This window comes from Zingiber officinale, chromosome 4B, assembly GCF_018446385.1.
Source record: "Zingiber officinale cultivar Zhangliang chromosome 4B, Zo_v1.1, whole genome shotgun sequence".
Taxonomy (NCBI): Eukaryota; Viridiplantae; Streptophyta; class Magnoliopsida; order Zingiberales; family Zingiberaceae; genus Zingiber; species Zingiber officinale.
In genome coordinates, this window is record NC_055993.1 from 126,672,096 (window position 1) to 126,693,028 (window position 20,933).

At 47.1% G+C, this 20,933-nt stretch overlaps 2 protein-coding genes across 3 annotated transcripts; both read right to left on the minus strand.

Moving 5' to 3' along the window:
- Positions 1 to 582: 582 nt before the first annotated feature.
- On the minus strand, positions 583 to 4,226 carry LOC121976553 (RPM1-interacting protein 4-like). 2 transcript variants are annotated; one of them, XM_042528747.1, is made up of 4 exons: positions 4,018 to 4,226; positions 1,545 to 1,964; positions 964 to 1,167; positions 583 to 892 (listed from the first exon to the last, which is right to left on the minus strand). In XM_042528747.1, the coding sequence occupies exons 1-4, from the start codon at positions 4,021 to 4,023 to the stop codon at positions 857 to 859; spliced, it is 666 nt and encodes a 221-aa protein (XP_042384681.1). In that variant the 5' UTR covers positions 4,024 to 4,226; the 3' UTR covers positions 583 to 856. The 2 variants fall into 2 exon arrangements, with proteins under 2 accessions (XP_042384681.1, XP_042384682.1); XM_042528748.1 differs by lacking the exon at positions 4,018 to 4,226 and adding an exon at positions 3,745 to 3,998.
- Positions 4,227 to 7,178: 2,952 nt separating this feature from the next.
- On the minus strand, positions 7,179 to 8,386 carry LOC121976554 (ethylene-responsive transcription factor 3-like). The gene has a single exon (XM_042528749.1). It carries the CDS (start codon positions 8,112 to 8,114, stop codon positions 7,485 to 7,487), a length of 630 nt encoding a protein of 209 aa, XP_042384683.1. The 5' UTR covers positions 8,115 to 8,386; the 3' UTR covers positions 7,179 to 7,484.
- Positions 8,387 to 20,933: the final 12,547 nt, after the last annotated feature.

Below are 20,933 nucleotides of genomic sequence, written 5' to 3' on the forward strand. Positions count from 1 at the left end.
TAAAAAAAAAAAAATCTGCTATAGTAAAAATCATGCATAGTACAATGTGAGTCGCGCAACGTATTAGTTATACTCTATATATATCTATCTTGTCTTCATACTTAAAATCTAAAAATCCTTATATCTGATTATTTAATTAGATTTAAAAAATCCCTCCATATCCTTTTACATTTGAATTGGATATCGAATCTGATCCAGATTAGAAAAAAATTATCATCCCTATCCCTAATAATGAATTGTAAAATTTTGTATATTCTCCTTCAATTTATATGTTTTATGGCACTTAGAATTGATGTTGTTTCAATACATTTAATTAATTTTTGACGGCCAAGATTTCCATCTACGATTAGATAAAATAACTTTTGGACATATGAGGAGTAAATTGTAAAATGAGTGCATACTCAACCATCTAGTTGTGCTCACAAAGGATCCACTAATGTTGCAAAACAGCAATTAAATCATTTTTTTATCAACACCTTTCTGCAAATCTTTCTCTAAAAGTCAACAACAGCAGTTTAAATTACCAACAAAGTCAACCCTGCTGTAATCTCAGGTGAAGACGGAAGACTCATGAAAGGGTCATTAAAAGAACAAAGGAACATTGAACACTAATCAATAGATAAGGAACACAGATGAGTTTTCTTATGAATCTTACACTTTGTTTCACTAGATCACTCCACTCTCTCTGAGAACTGAACCTCGATTATTTGAATCCACAAAACAGCAACAACAAACTGAACATATCAAACAAATTGGCCATCTAATACTTTGCTTATATGCATCATCCTGTACATAAACAAGAATGAGTAAACACTAAGGAACCGTCCATCTTCTCGCCTGATGTGGCTTCATTTGATCAGTTAGATGCCCTTGGATGAAAGAATCGACAGAGCTGCAAAAGGATCCATAGGTTTACATAAGATCAATTGTCGAGATGAAAGTGTAGCACAATTTAGAACTTACCCAGCTCCAGAAGGACTTCTTTTGCCTGTGTGACGGGTATGTTGGTGGATGTACAGGCTGAGGGGAAATTGGTGGAATGTGAGTTGCAGCGCCAGCCTTCCTATCTTCTTTAACTTGGTTGAAGATGACTGTGTATCCATTTGATTTAGGATCCGGTGCATCCCAGTCTCCAAATTTGGGAATCGCTGTGGCTCTTTGGCGTCCCTGTCGTCATTAAGCATTGAGGATCAAATGAAGAGCAAGAAAAGATAATGAAGTTAATGATTTTGGCTCATGATCAACTTTACAACAGAAATCATGTTATTATCTCTTTGTTACTGGTAAATCCCTATTGCTATATCCATGCTAAACTAATAGTTTAGCTCTTTTTGTCGCTTGGCCCAACCTGATCATGAGAGCAAGCTTAGACTATAACATGATTTGTTAGACTGCAAATATAGACATCCTTTTCCAACTGACAAAATGAAAAAAATATCATGTAAGGTAGCAGTTGATATAGTCATAAGTTTTTTTTTACAAGAACTAGCATGATATTATTAACTTTAGGATGAAAGCTCATGAATACGAGGGAAAAATCTTACAGTTGTTCCTTGTAGAGCGTTTGCTGCTCTCCTCTGTGTCACTGGTGATTGGGAAGGAAATTGACCAGCTTCTTCCATGCTCCTATGAGTTCCATGGTTCCTACCTTGCTGATCCACATTAGATCGCTGGCTACTATTTCTAGACTGTGGTGGAGCTTCCCTTTCTTCTCTGCCATAGTTTGCTCTCGGATGATGATTTGCCCCATCATACTCTGTCGGTTTGTCCCTGTGGCCTTGATTGGGATATTGAGGCTCTACAGGCTGACCTCCAGCTCTGTGGAGCTCTGCCATCTGCTCTGGATCATTTGGGTTGAGAATGGTTGCTCCAGGAGCTTTCCCCTTGCGTGCCGAATCAAAATATGTTGTGTAGGCAGCATTTTGGTTCCAATCACCAAAACGCGGTACATGTCCACCACGTTGCTGTAAAATTCAAAACAACAGTAGTTGAGTATATTTTGAAAATGTGTGAAGGTCTAGTGCAAGATATCAGGAGTGATGAATTAGTCAGTCGATAAAAATGATATAGCATTGGATTTACTGGTTTGCCACTAGTTTTGCCTCCTATACCAAGTATATGAATCAAAAGCACTTCAAGCATTGAAGAGCTGCAGATTAGCATACAAAATGAACAGTGCAACAGGTTTGCTCAATTTGAAAGATACAGGATGTGTGGATGAGCTGGGAAGTGCATCCAATCTGGGAAAAAACAGGTTAGACCGGCCAGTTTTTATTGATCCCGTAAGACCAACCATTTAAATAAAAGCTGCCCTGGTTTTGTTTCTATAAGTAGCACCCTAATGGTCAGTCAAATCTTCTGTTTTTCAACTACTCTCCCTCTCCTATTCTGATTTTTTGATCTTGCACATAGTCATCCACCAGTACTGCACACACCGTAGTCAGTGTGAACACCTAGAGCTACAAACTCTTCTCTTCCTCATATCTCTTACTTCTCACTCTTACAGCAAAGGAGCCACATCGATGCCATCTCACACCGCCCGGCGAGAACACCCAAAGCAATGGCCTCCAATCTTGTTCACCCTTCACTCTAGTTGTCCTATTCTTGCATTGCAGTCGCTACCTACAGTCAGACATCAATTGTTTCGAAGCCTTCTTCTTTGATGCAGAGCACAACCATCTAAGTTCCTCCATCAAATTCCTTTTGTTGGCTTTAAGATTAAAGTAAATGAAAGAATGCTTGTTTATATGCAACTCTCTAAGACTTTTAAAATAGTTATTTGTACTATCCTCAATTTTTGGTTCTTATGTTGTCTGGATTGATTACCGGCTCTAAAATGAAATCTGACCAATTGGTTTGACCACTGAACAAGTTGACCTAGAGCTTTTCTGGTTGGATTTTTTGGTTCGGTTCTGATAAGTATGTTAAAAGGTCAACTTTTTGAGCTAATCAAAGATAGCAAGTCCATTTAAATATACGTTCTCTAGATCATCAATCTGCATGTCATTGTCATAAAATTGACAAGGAAGCAAATTCACAAGTAGATGAACTTACAAAAGAAAGAAAAATCAATGACAATGATTTTCCATGCTAAAACAAATGAACTCATGGCCTCATACATACCGCAAATTCTTCTCAAGTAATATGCAGGAATAAAAAAGTAATACATGTCAAAATAAAACAAAAACAAACAAACAAAAGCATTTAAACACAGCCTACAACTGGAATTCCAATTTCACGGCCATAATGAATTCCTACATTTGAAATCATAGAAAATTGAGAATTCAAATTTAAGTTGTCCAAAGAGTTGGTTTCTTCAATCCCCCAAAAGTTGTTGGATTTGTATATCTTCCTTTTCCTCAAAAATAATTATTTGTGCATTTATCTAATGTACTAAAGTTCTCTAGCAATGGAAATTGCATGATCAATCAATGCAAACACAATTTTAATGTTTTAATTATCAATAATTCAACAGTCGATGCAGTTCTATTATTGCTTTTATGAATCGATTCCAAACAGGTTGAGAGGAATCAAGTGGTTTATAGAGTTTGACGGAGAAAAGTAATTAGAATAAACTTACCACGCTTGAGCTTTAAATGTTTCAAGCACAAGTTACTAAATAATTATAGAAAAAGGAAGGAACTTCTGATCACAATATCAAAACTGAAAAACAAAGGTAGAAGATTATAAGAGAGAAAAGCACTATTCTTTTTTTATCTGAACACAGAAAGAAGCATCTTGTACCATTAAAGCAAATCAAAAAGCCAGCTTCAGCGAAGAAAACCCAAGTGGCGGAGTCATACAACTACAAGAATAAATGAACGATCTTGCAAGCATTAAAGAGCAGTCTGACCAAAACAAAAACCTAGCAACAAACAAACAAACAAACAAACACCCAATTTATCTGACCAAAGTCCCGCAGCTCCCATTTTTTTTTTTAAATATTAAATAAATTTCGATCATTCAGCAATCAAAACGACCAAACCAAGAAAGATTTGGGCGAAGAAATCGACTCACAGCCATGACGACGCGAGCAAGGAGATGCTTTCGGAAGTTACGGAACCTAGTAGATCGAAAAGGAGATGAGAAGGGAGACAGAGCGCGGCCAGCGAATGGAGAAGACGTCGCCTCTCCTCCTCAATAAAAAACGTGGAGAAGGCGAAGCCAGCCACGGAGACAGGCGACGCGCTGGCGACCGAGACAACGCGGACGCCCACCACGTTGGATTTACTGGCCTGACTAAATCAATCGCTTGTCTTAATAAATAAAAGTCAACGTCAATTAGGCCCCATATCTTCTTATTTTTCTAGAGTTTGCCCCCGTGTTGCGACTATTTTTTTTTATTCCGCCCCTAAAAATTTTAACTTTTCAATATTTAAAATTTTTAAATGCCAATTTGAAAATATAAAGTTTTTCTCTCTCTCTTTCTCGCAGCTCATATACGTTGACCTAGAAGCCTGACTGTTTGCTCTCCCAAGACCTGGCCAAAATTATTGGTCAATTGGTGGACGGTCAGCTCCTCTTTACCAGTTTTGTCCTCCTCTTTGCTACTAATTTACACCCCCAGCCCATCTTGACCGTCCTTACAATATCCTATGCTAGATCAATTTGGGTCAAAATCAAATTGATAGGATGAATCAATTAAGATCGGATTAGTAGGATCGGATCTTTAGGATCTAGAGCCTTTAAGTAAAAAAATAAAACAAAACGACTCAATTTAAACGTCAACAAAATAATCCTCAATAAATGATTTCAATCACTCTTGGATTGATCGGCTACTTCTAGATCGTAGGATCACACACAAAAATAAAGTCAAGATTTTCATGTTGAGAGGCGAAAGGTGTATATTTACGTTTTATTTTTTATACTCCTACACCTTTTGTATCTCAAACTTGAGGGGGGCGGCCACCCCCAAATGAATTTGTCTTTGATCATGCGATCCTATAATCTGAACTACGATTCTATAAACTATGGTTCAATCTATCCGGTCGCCTAGTTTGTCCATCTCACTTGCTCAATTCATCTAATTCGGAGCCTATTTTGAAGAACTTGAGACTTATCCTATAACCACATAATTAAGGTTAAAATAAAACTAGAAAAAGACTATACAACCACCATAATTAATGTATATGCATGATGGAACTAAATCATGTTCTCAAATTTACTTACTTTCCAACCAACCCTTAAACTAGAGATTAAAATAGCATAGAAAACCTACATATTCTTAGCACCTTCCACCTACATGCTTTCCCTAACACCAAACACATTCATCAAATAATCTTTTGGATTATTGTAGAATGAGCAACACAGATGAAAGTTTGATGGAAGGGTGAGTGCTTTCTTAACCACCACAACTTTTTTCCTTTCTAAACCAACCATATAAGCGAATTTACCTCGATTGCTATAAACCAGTCAAGAGTTTGGTCTAACCACTGCATCGACTTTGCTTCGCAAACTGGAAAAGACTCACACAGCACCTAAAGTTGATACTGAGATACGAGCACATCACCAGATTAGGGGTTGCTTGCGATACTTACAGGGAATACAAAACCACATAAATGCCTAAAGAGGCTAACACATACCAGTTATATTTTCTATTGTCAGCAGGAGCTCTGAAAGGTTAGGAAAGATTTAGGTAATGAGTTGGGAATAAAGCAAGCAGCTGAAAATTGAAAGGTGTTTAACATACCTCAGTTGAAGCCTATCGCACGCGGGTCTTGGTTGAATGAACCGAAAAAGAGAGATCTGAGTCTGTAAGTGATAGAATTTTACAAAAGAGAAGCATTGCAATAGCCTTCATAGTGGAATCATATTATGCCATATTCTTAACACCACAACACAATAGACAGAAGAAAAAAGCAAGCAATAACTTCTATTTCAAATAGCCAAAAAAAAGGAAAACTAGAATAAGCAAATTGCCAAGGTGAATATTTCAATAAATCAAAATTAAATACTGATTGGGGTTTGTTTTAGTTCACAAGTAGATATAGAAACATTATATATCCAGTTATAGATTTATGGATTGATAACAATGACATTTGGCACATCAAATTGTAAGGTCTAATGGTAATGTTGAAACCTATTGTAATCAATATAAGACTAAATTAAATGCCAAAAACAATAAATCCAATTAAACATAAGCAATCAACATAAAATACCAGCAGAGTCAAATGGATGTGTAATAATCAAATGGAAAAAACAGCATATTCAACAGCAAAGCAAAGTTGACCATGGTGATATCAGGCTATCAATCATTAGAGTACAAACTGTACTGATCAGGATCCAAAAACACAAAATTAGAAGCAAGAAAGATTGTGCCCACTGTACATTGAATTGTCTTGTAAAATTATGCAACTCAATCTACACCACAAAGAGATGTGAATTCTCAAATTGTCACCTCTGATGCTAATCTCAAGTTGTTTTGTCAAATAGTTAATGGAGAAAGCCAATTTAGAAAATAGCAAGACAACTTCTAATGAGTAAAGCAGTGGAGCATAACCCAAAGTATCACATCAGTTATGCAGTTTTATTTAACAACAAATAACCAGATCAAAGTAAAGTGTCATATAGAGGAACAAGCAACTAGCAATTTTAGAAGTGTGATAAAAGGAGACGATAAACGAGCACTACAAAATGTGATTCCTGGAGTATATTGAACCAGAGCAGCATGCTATTAACCTTAATCATAGCAGACAATGAACAAGAACACAGGAAAATGAGGAACAATGAAAAGATGTCTTGGAGATGTCTAGATTCCAAATACTTGAGCAAACAGTTGATCAGCTAAGCAATTAATATTAGCTCTAATACAGCACAAGAAACACGGATGGCAAAATCTTCCGCAAGTTAAAACAAACAAATATAAGCTTTCTCACAAACTATGCCAATCCAATAGAAAGTAAATATTTAGTGATAGGAGATGAAGTAGATTATCCTTGAAGCAATGAGGCAAATTCCAAATCTATATACTCCCAACACCGAATGCAGATAAACATCAATGGACTTGTGAGTTCATAATCATCAATGGGTTCGGATCATGAGCATCTTTCATGGGGCTTCTCATGACATGATTCAGATAAATAAAATATTCTTCAACCGTTCCACGGAGGCATAGACATGAAGAAGAACATGAAACTTGAGGAGAAAAACATCAAACTATTGGGAAAAACAAGCTAAAGTTAGATTCTTCTTTAATTTTTTTTCCTCTTAATTGAATAGAGATTTGTTTGTACATTGAATAATGAAAACAAGAGCAACAGATCCAAGACAAACCTCAAATCTGGTCTCAAAATACTACCCGATCCATAATCCTACCCCTCATAATTGCTATCACACCTCAAATCCAACCCCGTACATTTAGATCTAGGTATTAAAACCTAAGTCGAATGTATTTGTGAAAGAAGATATGGGAAATCATAAGGAGAGAAGAAAAAAAACAATTTTTTAATCTATTTTGTATCTTCTCTCGGCGGACAGAACGCAAATCAGAGGTGGAGAACTGTGTCCTGGAAGTCTTCGTCAGGAAGGAGGTTGAGATCAAAGGGCAGCGCCTTCCGATAACATGATACGACGTCGCCGACGTCATCATCTACGATGGGGGAGGATCCACAGTCGCTGTGGAAATCACCGTCGCCGTTCAGCACGCGCGGTGGAGGAGGGGGTTTGGCCTGTCGCTTGCTCATTGATTGCCTCGCTCGGATGGGAAACGCGGAGGGGGGCAGCCTCGGCCCGCTGAAGGACTCCACGGTGCTGCTGTGGCTGCTAGAGGCCGGCCGCGGAGCAGGGGGCGAAGGTTGGTGATGCTGGTGATGATAAGGGAAATGACCGGAAGCCGTCAAGGGGAGGAGAGGCGGAATTAGGAAAGTGGACGCGGAGGAGGGGAAATTAGTCCTGGCCTTGGGACCTCGTAGGGCCAGGGCCGCAGCATCGTAAGCTCGGGCGGCGTCCTCGGCAGAATCAAAGGTGCCGAGCCAGACTCTCGTCTTCTTCAATGGGTCGCGGATCTCCGCCGCGAACCGGCCCCATGGCCGCTTCCTCACGCCACGGAACCGTATCTCCACCGCCGTCGGCGCGGCTGCCGCCGGCTGCCCCACATGCGCGCGGCCCTTCCTCATCAGCAGTGTTCAGATCGTCGAAATTGAGATCGATCTCAAAAAAAAAAAAACTGAACTTCTCTCTCCGATCCGACGAGCTCAGATAAGTTCAACGCCGCCTAGAAGCAGATGCAGATGAGGAAGGACTTAGAAGACGAATCTGGAAGGACTTCTCACAATATTTAGACTTTTCGGGCCGCAATCGCCGACGCCTAGAGCTTCAAGCTCTCTCGATCTCGACCTGCTGGCCGTTCCACTTCGCCTCGCCCTCCCCTCTTCGCCGGCCTCCTCCTTATATGGCCTGCCGTCGAGCATTTGGCCGATGTAAAATGACTTCAATACCCATAACAAATTTTAAAAAAAACTCAAAATTTATTTATTTTTGACGCAAAGTCGCTTTTGTCGGTAGAATTCCAAGCTACCCTTCCACTGATTCGTCTTCACGTGGGTCCCAATTCCATACACCGTAAATACGTGACTAGTAATGGTTGGGTTCCATGTGGCTCTGCGGAGACAGCACGATATCGGTTCGGATCCAAACACAGCTCCGAATCGGAATAGGAATCGTGATCGGCGTCACCGCATCACGGCTTGTGGCTTCGGCTAGGCCACAACTCTTATGGCCAGTAACAATTTAGAATATGAATACTCCATAAAATAAAATATTTTTTAAAAAAAAACTAAAAGGATATATATTCAATAAATTAACGGATAATTAAATGGACAAAAAGAAATAATAAATCTCATTCACAATCTTGGCGAGCGATGCGTTTGAAACGCGCAGTCAGTCCAAGTCGGCGCGCAGCCCGCGTGACGCAAAACCACCCGCATACTCGCCAAAACCATTCCCATCAGAATCTCATTCCACCCCGGCGTCTGATGCGGACGCCACAAGCGCACAGCTCGCGCGTCAAGGCACCGATACCCACCCACCCCCACCCACGTCTGAACGGCTCGCATATACAGAAGCAACCGGGAAGCCACCCGTCACCCACGATCCGTCTCTGGCCTGTGACTTGCTCTCCCTTATTTATTGTTGCACACGTGTAGCACGCGGATGAGCGTCCTATAATGTATAGCCTAATTAAATGGAATTATTATTAATTTAAGTTTTCTTCTCTGCCTATGTCGGGGCCATAGATATAAATATCCGATCCTCATGAATATAAGTTACGTTTCATAGGACGTAATATAATTCAGTTTATAATGTAATTAAATTTATAATATAATATAATATAATTAGAATTATATTATTATGTTTGGTGAAATAATTGTATACTATAATTAGGATTATGTAATTTTTTATTATAAAAATAATTATATTATCTTATTTTGTGTACATTATTTTTTATAAAGAATGTTGATCTTGTTTGAACCAGAAGTCAAAGGACGCTGGGGACATGGCGCTCCCTGCTGGATCCTCGAGTGCTCCGGCGAACCTGCAACAAAACCGAGCCGGGAGGGGTGTCCCGGCGACGGCCCTCCGACGCTCAAGTCAGGCGAGGAATAACAAAGAGGTGGCTTCAGATATTCAGACCAGCGTACCTCCGGTGAAGAAATGGAGACCTTATATAGACCTCTCGAAGGAGCCTGGGCGCGCCAATCAAAGCAATCACCTGCTTTCGACCATGCCCAGGTATGGGTCTGTCAGAAGGACATCCATAAGGTCATACCGTTACTGTATCAACCTCTCCATGATGTGACGGCGAGATCCTCCCTCGTGCAAACTTGTGTACGGCATAATCATCAGACACGCCTTTGCTGACATCTCATATCCCGAGCCGAAAGAATAGGCTGCTTGGCTAACCTTTGTATCCTCGCCCTTATCCTGGCCGAACGGACCACCCGCTCGGCCCTTCGGTTCCAGCCGGGTAGACACCCGCTCGGCCATTCGGTTCTCCCGCCTTGGCGTTGGAAACCCAAGCCCATGGCTGGGTTATCTCTGGCTCCGCTCGGACCTGCTTAGCGCGGCCATTACCCGCTTGGCCAGCCCTCCATCTGTTCTTAGGCCGGGACCCTTCAGGAAGTGGGTCCCCCATTCTTACCGCCGGATCACTTGCCTCCCCTTCAAGTCTAGTCGAAGGAGGCAGTGAGTCCGACTGACTGGACTATGTGTCCGAGCGGGTGCTCGTCGCCTTTTGTTTTAAAAGTATTCCACAGGCCGCTCGGTGTGTGCGTCGAATTCAGCCGTTCGGCGCTCGCTCAGATGTGACTTATGCGGCCTGTCGTCGTTGCCTCCTGTCTAAATCCCCTCGGGAACGGCGGCAATCCATTCCATTAAGGCTGCGCGTGCGTGGCATGGTGCACATTAAATGCGCCGAATCGCTCAGCGCCACGTGTCGACCATTGCGTGGCGGCGGCGTTACTTCTGATGGGACGCCATCGTTTGAAATGGACGGCCCGATGGTGTCCTTGTTTCTCGTGACCTGGATCGGACGGCGGAGGCCGACCGACCTCGGCCGTATAAAGCCTCAGTCTCCCTCTTTGGGCGCACGCTTGCTCGCGCTTCGTCCTTCTGCTTCTTCTGTTGCTGCGGCCTCCGGCGATCCAGTTTCTGTTTTTAGGCGGCTATCATCTCACCGGTGATCCTTTCCGCCCGTTTCCTTCTCAGTGAGTCTTCTTCCTTCATTTACTAGGTCTTCCCTGCTCATTTTGCCTCTTTCGTTCCCATTCCTTCGATTTCTTGCTATCCTTTTGCCTCTTTCGTTCCCATTCCTTCGATTTCTTGCTATCCTTTTGCCTCTCCGAGATGGCAAGCTCCTCCGAACCCGCCACCAACGTTCACGGTCCATGGTATGCGACCATGGAGAGTCGGTTTGATGAAGAGGGCGCTCGGCGTCTTGTTCGGACGTACGGGATCCCGGACGACCATGAAATAGTTGTAGCCGACCCGACCGACCGACCCCATAACCCGCCGATCGGTACCATTTGTTTTTTTCTGGACCAATGCGGCCTTAGATTTCCTACCCATCCTTTTGTTTTGGAAGTTTGTAATTATTTTCGCATCCCGCTCGGCCAACTTGTGCCGAATTCCTTTAGGCTGCTGAGCGGGGTGGTCATCCTCTTTAGGCTGCACAGTATCCCACTCGACCCCAAAATATTCCACTACTTCTTCTACCCCAAACAATCCGAGTTGGGTACTTTTATTTTCCAAAGTAGAATAGGCTTCAAATTTTTTGAGAATATGCCGACCTCCAACAAGCACCTTTGGAAGGTCCTTCTTCATATCGACTTCGGCGGCATTCGAACCAAATGGCGGACATTGTCGAGCCAGTAGGAGCTCGGCAAATTGAAGCGATCCGACCTACCTTCATGGCCAAGCGGTTGTCAGCGGTACAAAATCGACCAGTTGCTTCTCAAGGGGGTGTTGTACATTTTTGGATTATCTCCCATTCGGGCCAATCTCCCCTACCGCATGGGTAAGGACTCTTTATTCCCTTCGCCTTTTTTATCTAACTGATTTTAATTTTTTCTACTGCAGCTGAAGTCATGTGGCGCTCCAAGGCTACTGATCATCTGAAATTGAAAGCCGTGGAAATTGAGGCGGCTACCAAAAAAGAACTCGCCGAGCAGGGTCTTATCCCCAGCCGCCCGGCAGATGCAGGAGAGGGGGGGGGGGGGGCGCAGTCCGCCCCTGAAACAGAAGTTGCCTCATCCGCTTCAACGGAGGTTGAGGCGAATCCTGTTTCCTCTGCTCTAGCCGAGCTGGGAGTCCCCAGGCCGGGGATTCACCACTGGAAGTTCGGCGGAAACGTCGAAGAGACCCTAGCCTTCCGTCGACCCAAGAGGGCGAACCACGGGCGTCGATCGAGATCGCCCCGCCCGATCGCACGGAGTCGTAGATCGGGACCCCCGTGGCCTCGCCCACCGCACAGCCCTCTGGCTCTCCTCCACGGACCCGTCGTCGCTTACGACGGTTGAGCGAGACTTCAACCATAGGGGAGTCCTCGGGCCAGGCGACTGCGGCTAAAGAAGTGCCGACCGACCATCCGACCATCAAGACTACCCTTCGATTCCCATCGGAGGAATATTTATTGTCTGCCGATCGGCCATCGAGCCCCGTTCATGAAATAACCTTGACGGGTCCGCTCGCCAAACTTTTCGAGGACGCCCAGATTCGGGTGGCCCTCATGACGCCCAAGCAGCTCGGCGATAACCATATGCAGCAAGCCACTCAGGTAGGTTCGTTTTTCTTCCTGTGCCATGCTACTGTTCAGTTCCTGATTTTGTTATTTCTCTTACAGCATTGGGCGGAGCAAATCGCCACTAGCCATCGGCTGGCCGAGCTGGAGGACCTCATGGAAAAACTCCAAGTCTCGGGGGGTCCATCGGCCGAGCGGGAGAAACAAGCCCGTGAGGCCGAACAGAAGAAGGCCGCCGACCTGGCTACAGAGGTGGCTCGACTTGAAGGCCTGGTGAAGAAGCGCGACGAAGACGTGAAGCGCGCCAGTAGCCGGAAGAAGCGGGCGATCGCTGATATGGACAAGATGAAAGTTGAAGTCCGAGCCCTAGATCAGCGATCTAAGGAGCTGGAAGCCCAACTAACTGCCGAACGGGATGGGCGCTCAGCTGAACGCACGAAAGCGGAGGTGGATCAGAAAGTCCTCCACGATTCACTGATTGCCTCCCGGGCAGCGCTCAGAAACTACAAGGAAGGGGAGCCGAGTCGTCTGGCTGCTACACGTCAAGATTACCTCCGCTCGGAGAGGTTTGGCACGAAATTTGGTGGCAACGTCTCCTCAACTTTCGCCGAAGCGGTCAAGGTCACCATGGCGTACTTGAAGAAGGGGGGGCACCTTCCTGCTGACCTGACCATTCCCTCTTCGGATCTGGCGGCTATGATTGACGATATCCCGGACGCATTCTTCAACTTCGAAGACCCTGAGTGAGGAGTGTTCCTTGTCTGTACCTTATTTTTACGTTTCCTAAGCCCAGCGCAACTTTTTGTACTTGTCGTTCGGCATGCTTTCCTTTTAATGTAATCATGTTTTTGCTTGTGTCTTCCTATCCATAATATTCTTCTGTTTGCTTAACGTTTATGCTTAGAGTTAGTCATGCTCTTAAGCGTTCTCCGTCACGCGGCCGGTCAGCTTAACCCATTAAACAAAGTGCGAGCAGGAGGGCCTACTCGCTCTACACATATCTAGCAAGTGTGAACTCAACAAACGCCAAGTATCGCAGGACCAACGCCCGAGCGGGCCTAAATGTTTTAATACTTCAGGTTTCCGCGGTTTCTTATTCTCTGGTATTCGTTCGTCCGCCCGGGGTATTTATAGTCGCCGGACCGACTCTCGATTTTTAACGATGGTGCTCGTCGGTACGGATATTTATGGCCGGTCGGCGCGGCTCTCGATCTTTAACGACGGAGCTCGTCGGCGCGGATATTTATAGCCGGTCGGCGCGACTCTCGATCTTTAACGACGGAGCTCGTCGGATTTTTATAGCCTAGGCGCGGCTCTCGATCTTTAACGACGGAGCTCGTCGGCGCGGATATTTATAACCGGTCGGCGCGACTCTCGATCTTTAACGACGGAGCTCGTCGGTCTTCCGCTCGGATATTTATAGCAGGTCGGCGCGGCTCTCGATCTTTAACGACGGGATTCGTCGCGGATTATTTATAGCCGTCGACGCGGCTCTTGATGTTTAACATCGGAGCTCGTCGGCGCGGATATTTATAGCCGGTCGGCGCGGCTCTCGATCTTTAACGACGGAGCTCGTCGGTCTTCCGTTCGGATATTTATAGCCGGTCGGCGCGGCTCTCGATCTTTAACGACGGAGCTCGTCGGCGCGAATATTTATAGCCGGTCGGCGCGGCTCTCGATCTTTAACGACGGAGCTCGTCGGCGCGGATATTTATAGCCGGTCGGCGCGGCTCTCGATCTTTAACGACGGAGCTCGTCGGTCTTCCGCTTAGATATTTATAGCCGGTCGGCGTGGCTCTCGATCTTTAACGACGGAGCTCGTCGGCGCGGATATTTATAGCCGGTCGGCGCGGCTCTTGATCTTTAACGACGGAGCTCGTCGGCGCGGATATTTATAGTTAACGACGGAGCTCGTCGGTCTTCCGCTCGGATATTTATAGCCGGTCGGCGCGGCTCTCGATCTTTAACGACGGAGCTCGTCGGCGCGGATATTTATAGCCGGTCGGTGCGGCTCTCGATCTTTAACGACGGAGCTCGTCGGTCTTCCGCTCGGATATTTATAGCCGGTCGGTGCGGCTCTCGATCTTTAACGACGGAGCTCGTCGGTCTTCCGCTCGGATATTTATAGCCGGTCGGCGCGGCTCTCGATCTTTAACGGCGGAGCTCGTCGGCGCGGATATTTATAGCCGATCGGCGCGGCTCTCGATCTTTAACGACGGAGCTCATCGGCGCGGATATTTATAGCCGGTCGGCGCGGCTCTCGATCTTTAACGACGGAGCTCGTCGGTCTTCCGCTCGGATATTTATAGCCGGACGGCTCTATCACTAGCTTCCAGGAGTTCCGAACGGCATTCCTTCATCACTTTGCGAGCAGCCGACGTTATCAAAGGACAAGCGTCAGCCTGTTCACCATCAAACAAGAACCAAGAGAATCTCTCAGGGCGTATATACAGCGGTTTAATCAAATAGCGATGGACATCCCCACAGACGGCGCCAAATTGATCCTGTCCGAACCAGAAGTCAAAGGACGCTGGGGACGTGGCGCTCCCTGCTGGATCCTCGAGTGCTCCGGCGAACCTGCAACAAAACCGAGCCGGGAGGGGTGTCCCGGCGACGGCCCTCCGACGCTCAAGTCAGGCGAGGAATAACAAAGAGGTGGCTTCAGAGATTCAGACCAGCGTACCTCCGGTGAAGAAATGGAGACCTTATATAGACCTCTCGAAGGAGCCTGGGCGCGCCAATCAAAGCAATCACCTGCTTTCGACCATGCCAGGTATGGGTCTGTCAGAAGGACATCCATAAGGTCATACCGTTACTGTATCAACCTCTCCATGATGTGACGACGAGATCCTCCCTCGTGCAAACTTGTGTACGGCATAATCATCAGACACGCCTTTGCTGACATCCCATATCCCGAGCCGAAAGAATAGGCCGCTCGGCTAACCTTTGTATCCTCGCCCTTATCCTGGCCGAACGGACCACCCGCTCGGCCCTTCGGTTCCAGCCGGGTAGACACCCGCTCGGCCATTCGGTTCTCCCGCCTTGGTGTCGGAAACCCAAGCCCATGGCTGGGTTATCTCTGGCTCCGCTCGGACCTGCTTAGTGCGGCCATTACCCGCTTGGCCAGCCCTCCATCCGTTCTTAGGCCGGGACCCTTCAGGAAGTGGGTCCCCCATTCTTACCACCGGATCAAATGTAATTCATATTATTATAAAATGACTGATCCTGTCCGAGAGTCAAGGCGATGGATGCTGGGGACGTGGCGCTCCCGTTGACCGTTGGTGGGCTTCTCGTCAGTGAAACCTGTAACCATAGTAACGTAAGTGCTGAGCCAGGGAGGGGTTTCCTGACGATGACCCTCCGACGCTCAAGTTAACCACTGACGATGTAGAAGAAACGAGGAAGCAAAATGGTAAGGGTAATTATAGCTACAGTAGAGATTATGCATACCTCCGTCGAAGCTTGGAGCCCTTTATATAGGGTCTCGGGGAAGCGCGTGAAAGACGTATAAAAAAAGTGTCTCTGACACCATACATCAACAACCCGAGCATATCTCTGACAAGACAGTGGAAGTTTCCTTCGTATGATCCTCTATTTAACCATGCCACCAGCCACGCCGTCTATCGGTAGCACGGGCTCCCATAAAGATATAGACTGATTCGTCTTTTGTCGACTATCAGGTCGAGCGGAAGAGCCGCTCGGTCGATCCTCGTCCATTTGGACGGCTGTCCTTCCTGGGGTCGAGCGGGAGAGCCGCTCGGCTGATCCTCGTCCATTCGAACGGCTGCCCCTCCTGGGGCCGAGCGGGAGCTCGGCCATCCTTCCACTGTCCGCTCATTTGTGACTCCACTCTGTTGGTTGAGACTTCAGGCAAGTCCGAGCGGATTGGCCGCTCGACCTCTGGATTCGCTGATACTTGGATTTTCTGAGCATCGGAAGCTTGGTACATGACCGAGCTATGCTAACATCTGCTTCATGTAGGCTCGGCAATTCTCCCTCCCAGTCGGGAAAGGGGGGGTGCCTGATCGGGAGATAATACCGGGGCGTTGACTAGCTTAATTGACTTTGACCTCCATCATATCATTGACCACCCTGCTGACTGGGCCTCTCCTTATCACCGGATCACATGCCTCCCCCTCAAGCCTAGTCGAAAGAGACTGCAAGTCCGACTGACTGGACAAGCCAGTCTGGAGATCTGTTGGTCGCTCGACCATGATGCTGGTTGGACCCCGATCGGTCCGCCTAAGGATGTCGGACAACCCTGAGATTACCCATTGAGGTCGATCGGTACTTCGCACACTCACACTGGGAGCAATTTGCAGTTCTTGTCCTTGGCTGAGAGCGGTCAACGCTGACATCATCCGAATCTTTTCGGAATCCATGCAAATAATCTCCATTAAAGCCGAGCACGTGCCCACGCCTGTTAATGGTGTTCATTAAATGCTACCCTGTAGGCGTGTGCCATGTGTCACTGTCGACGTCACCGCACGCCCGAAGCGATAGACGTTGACGTGACGTTTGGCGGTTTGAATTCAACGGCTGGATCTGCGCTCTGGCTTCCGTGACCTAGATCGGGTGGCCCCAGTCGGCTGAGCTCAAGCTTTATAAAGTTGTGATGGTGGCTTCATCTTCTTACTCTGCGTCCTCCGCGATAACTGCCACCGTTCCTCTGCGTGGCAAGTGCTCCGACGACCATTTTCTCTCCCCAACATCGATTACTCTTCTGTAAGCTCCTCCGAATCCTCTCTGTCTCCTATCTTTGATCTGTTGCGGCCTTCTTGGCTCTCTGTATTTCTCCCGTGCTCGCGGTGTTTTCCGTTTGTATTTCTCTCCATCGGACTCTTTGTTTTCTTATTTTCCGGCAATGTCCAGTTCTTCGCAGTCGTCGGACCCCTTGCTTGGGCTCTGGTATTCTACCATGGAGATCAGGTTCGATGCAGGCGATGTTGAAAGTCTTAGAAACGATGGAATCCCCTATGATCATGAGGTCATTTTGGCTTCTTCGTCCGATCGGCCAAATTACCCGCCGACCGGCACCATCTGCTTGTTCCGAGACTAGTTTGTGGTCGGCCTGCGATTTCCTATCCACACCTTTGTCATCAAAGTTTGTAATTATTTCCATGTTCCTCTCCCCCAACTAGTACCAAATTCCTTTCGTCTACAGTGCGGCGTTGTTGTCCTATTTCGGCTGCATGGCATCCCTTTGACCCCCTCAAGTCTTTCATTATTTCTACTACTCCAAGCAGTCCGAGCTGGGGACCTATCTCTTTCAGTCTCGGGTCGGGCTAGTATTTTTTGATAAGATGCCCTCTTCCAATAAGCATTGGAAAGAGTATTTCTTCTTCATGCGACTTCCCGAACGACCAAGCTTCTGGACCCAATGGCAGGTCGGACTACCACCTCAGCCTGACCTGAAGAAGTACAAGAGTCGACCGGATTACCTTCACGCCACGAACATGCGGCCGGACAGAAATATGATATCCACGAGCTGCTGCTAGAGGGCATTATGTATATCTTCGGGCTGAGCCCGATTCGCACGGGGCTCCCGAGCAGCTTAGGTATGAAATTTCTTGGCTCCTTTCCTTTGAGTCTAACTGATTTGCTTTCTTTTTTTTTTTTTTGGCAGCCAAAATCATGATGCGAGCGCACGCAATCGGCCTAACGAAGCTGAAGGATGTTGAGATTGAAGTGGTCGCTGCCAAGGAAATGGCGAGCCTGGGCCTGACGTCGGTCGACTCCCACCAAGGAACGCAAGCCGAGAGCGGGGAGACCCCCCATCGCCGTTCAGACAGCCAGCATCGAAGAAGTTGTTGAGCCGCTCCTAACTCTCGAAGCACAGCCCACCGCTAGGACCGAAGGTTCTGGGTCTTCAGATGATGGGTTGCCACTCGTTAGGCACAAGAGGCGTCGCACGGAAAACACCTCCCGATCCCCCACCTTGGCCGTGGGTACCGCCGAGCGGGTTGGCACTTCTTCCCTTGTGGTTGTCCCAACAGTGGAAGCCACTTCGTCTGATCGGACACCATCTATAACCGAGTCGCCGTCAGAGGCCATTGTAGCTCCCCCGGTCTCATTTTTACCGCTCCCCGAACCCTACGAAGACCACTGGTGTGCAGGATTGATCCAGTGTTTGTCGCCGCTCCTTTGGGTCCGGCGGTCTCCTCCTCGTCTGACCCGAGTGGCTGGCAATCGATGACAGCGACTCTCAATCTTCCGACGGAGGACTACCTTGAGCAGTGCGCCCGTCCGACCATCCCTGAACACAAGATACTGATCCGCGGGCCGCTCGCCGATATTTGGGAGGAGGCAAGGGCCCGAGCGGCCATGATGTCTCCCGGGCAGCTCGACAATGGCCATCTGCAGATGTCCACGAGAGTACGTTTTTCAATAACCAATTTAAGCCTTACCTCCGATTGGGGCTAATTTTTTTGTGTGCTAGCAGTACTGGATGGAGAGCATGTCCATGTGCCAACGCCTTGCTTTGGTAGAGGACAAGCTCAAGAAACTCAAGATCTCTGGCGAAGCATCCTCGTCCCAAGGGTCATCGGTCGCCGAGCTAAAGGCCAATCTGGAGAAGGCCCAACAACTCCTTGCAGCAGAGCAGCAGAAGTCTGCCGATCAGGCTATCAGGCTGGGCCAGATCGAGGTACAGTTGAAGACCTACGACAAAAAGCTCGAGCTGGCCACCACAAGGAAACAGCGAACCATCGCCAACCTAGAACTAATGAATCAGGAGGCTCGGCGGCTCACCCAAAAGCTTAAAGAAGCCGAGGACTATTTGATCGTCGAGCTGGCCTAACGAGTGGCTGGAGAGGAGTCTTTGAATAAAAAGCTCAAGGATGCCAAAATTGCCCTAGAGGCCTCCTGTTCTACCCTGACGGTCTATCAACAGGACGAGCCGAGCCGATTTGCAATGATGAAACAGGAATACCTCCGCTCGGACCAATTTACCGACAAGGTCGTCCATCGGATCATTTGGGCCTTTGAGTTGGTTGTTAACGGGATGATCGGTCAGCTCAAGGCGAACAGTCACCTCCCCGAGGCCCTGATTGACGGCGTTATCAATCACAACAACTCAACGACTCGATGCCTGATGATGTCTTCGATTATCTTGAGTGAGGCGGAGAGTCTGTAAGAAACTTTTTGAAGTATGTCTGTACACCAGCCGCTCGGTTGTTCCACTTCTTCTTAATGAAAGATCTTATTTTCTGTAAATTTTTCCTTGCTCATATGCCCGCTTTTGATCCCCCCAGTCAGCATAACCACTAGTTTGTCTTGCTCTCTTCGCCATTAGCAAAGTTTTTGACTGTATCATCCCGAGCAGACAGTATATTCGAGCACGGGTTGTAGTTCGACCGCTGATAAAATCAGTAGGGTTGTACCTCTCGAGTTTTAAGGTCGCAGCTCGACCTTATGAGGACTCGCACTTGATCGTTGCCATTCGATGATTTGATGAAGTAGTGGGTTTAGGGTCGCCACTCGATCGCTGATGGAGACAGGGGTTTAACGTCGCAACTCGACGATTTGATGAAAACGGGGGTTTAAGGTCGTCGCTCGATCGTTGGTGAAGACTGGGGTTTAACGTCGCCGTTCAACGATTTTATGAAGACTGGGGTTTAAGGTCGCCGCTTAACCGTTGGTGAAGACTGGGGTTTAATGACGCCGCTCGACAGTTTGATGATGACTTGGGTTTAAGGTCACCGCTCTATCGTCGGTGGAGATCGGGGTTTAACTTCATCGCTCGACGGTTTGATGATGACTTGGGTTTAAGGTTGCCGCTTGACCTTCGGTGGAGATCGGGGTTTAATGTCGCTGCTCGACTGTTTGGTGAAGACTTGGATTTAAGGTCGCCACTCGACCGTCGGTAGAGACCAGGGTTTAACGTCGTCGCTCGACGGTTTGGTGAAGACTTGGGTTTAACGTCGCCGCTCGACGATTTGATGATGATCTCGCGTTTAATGTCGCCGCTCGATGATTGATTAGGTCGTTCGACACGAAGCTCAAAATTTGAGTTTTTTATTTCTGCCCTGCACACCAAGAGTACAAGGATATAAAGATACATTTGATTGTTATATCGGCGCACCTTTCAATCGGCTCAGTAAGACTGGAGATGGTTAGCGCTCCATGGCCGCTCCAGTCGTCGTCCATCCTCATCCTCCAAATAATAGGCGCCCGAACGGAGCTTCTCCACGACCCTGAAGGGTCCAGCCCACGGGGCTTCTAGCTTGGTGACGTCGTCGACCAACTTTACTTTCTTCCACACCAAGTCACCGACCTGAAACGATCTTAGGATCACCCTTTGGTTGTAGTTTTGCCTCATTCTTTGTCGGTATGCCATTAGCCGAACGACCGCTTTAGCGCACGCTTCGTCCACCAAGTCCAGCTCCAGAAGATTCCGCTCGCGTTGTCTTCGTTGTAGTGTTATATCCGGTCGGATTCAACCTCGACTTCAACGGGGACGACTGCTTCGCCGCCATATACCAGGTGGAAGGGCGTTGCCCTGGTCCTTTCCTTGGAAGTCATGTGGATCGCCTATAGCACGCTGGGGAGTTCATCTACCCAGCTCCCTTCGACATGGTCGAGCTGAACGCGCAGGATCCGAAGTATTTCACGATTGGCGACCTCCGCCTGCCCGTTGCTCTAAGGGTAGGCTACCGAAGTGAAAGCTTGCTGAATGTCGTACCCTTCGCACCACTCC

Bases quoted from the DNA above. Each gene is read 5' to 3' on its own strand.
- LOC121976553 (XM_042528747.1), bottom strand. The intron at 1,168-1,544 runs GTAAGATTTTTC...TAATGACGACAG, and splicing joins ACGCTCTACAAGGAACAACT to GGACGCCAAAGAGCCACAGC. The intron at 893-963 runs GTAAGTTCTAAA...ATCCTTTTGCAG, and splicing joins AGAAGTCCTTCTGGAGCTGG to CTCTGTCGATTCTTTCATCC.
- LOC121976554 (XM_042528749.1), bottom strand. From the start codon at position 8,114: ATGAGGAAGGGCCGCGCGCATGTGGGGCAGCCGGCGGCAGCCGCGCCG.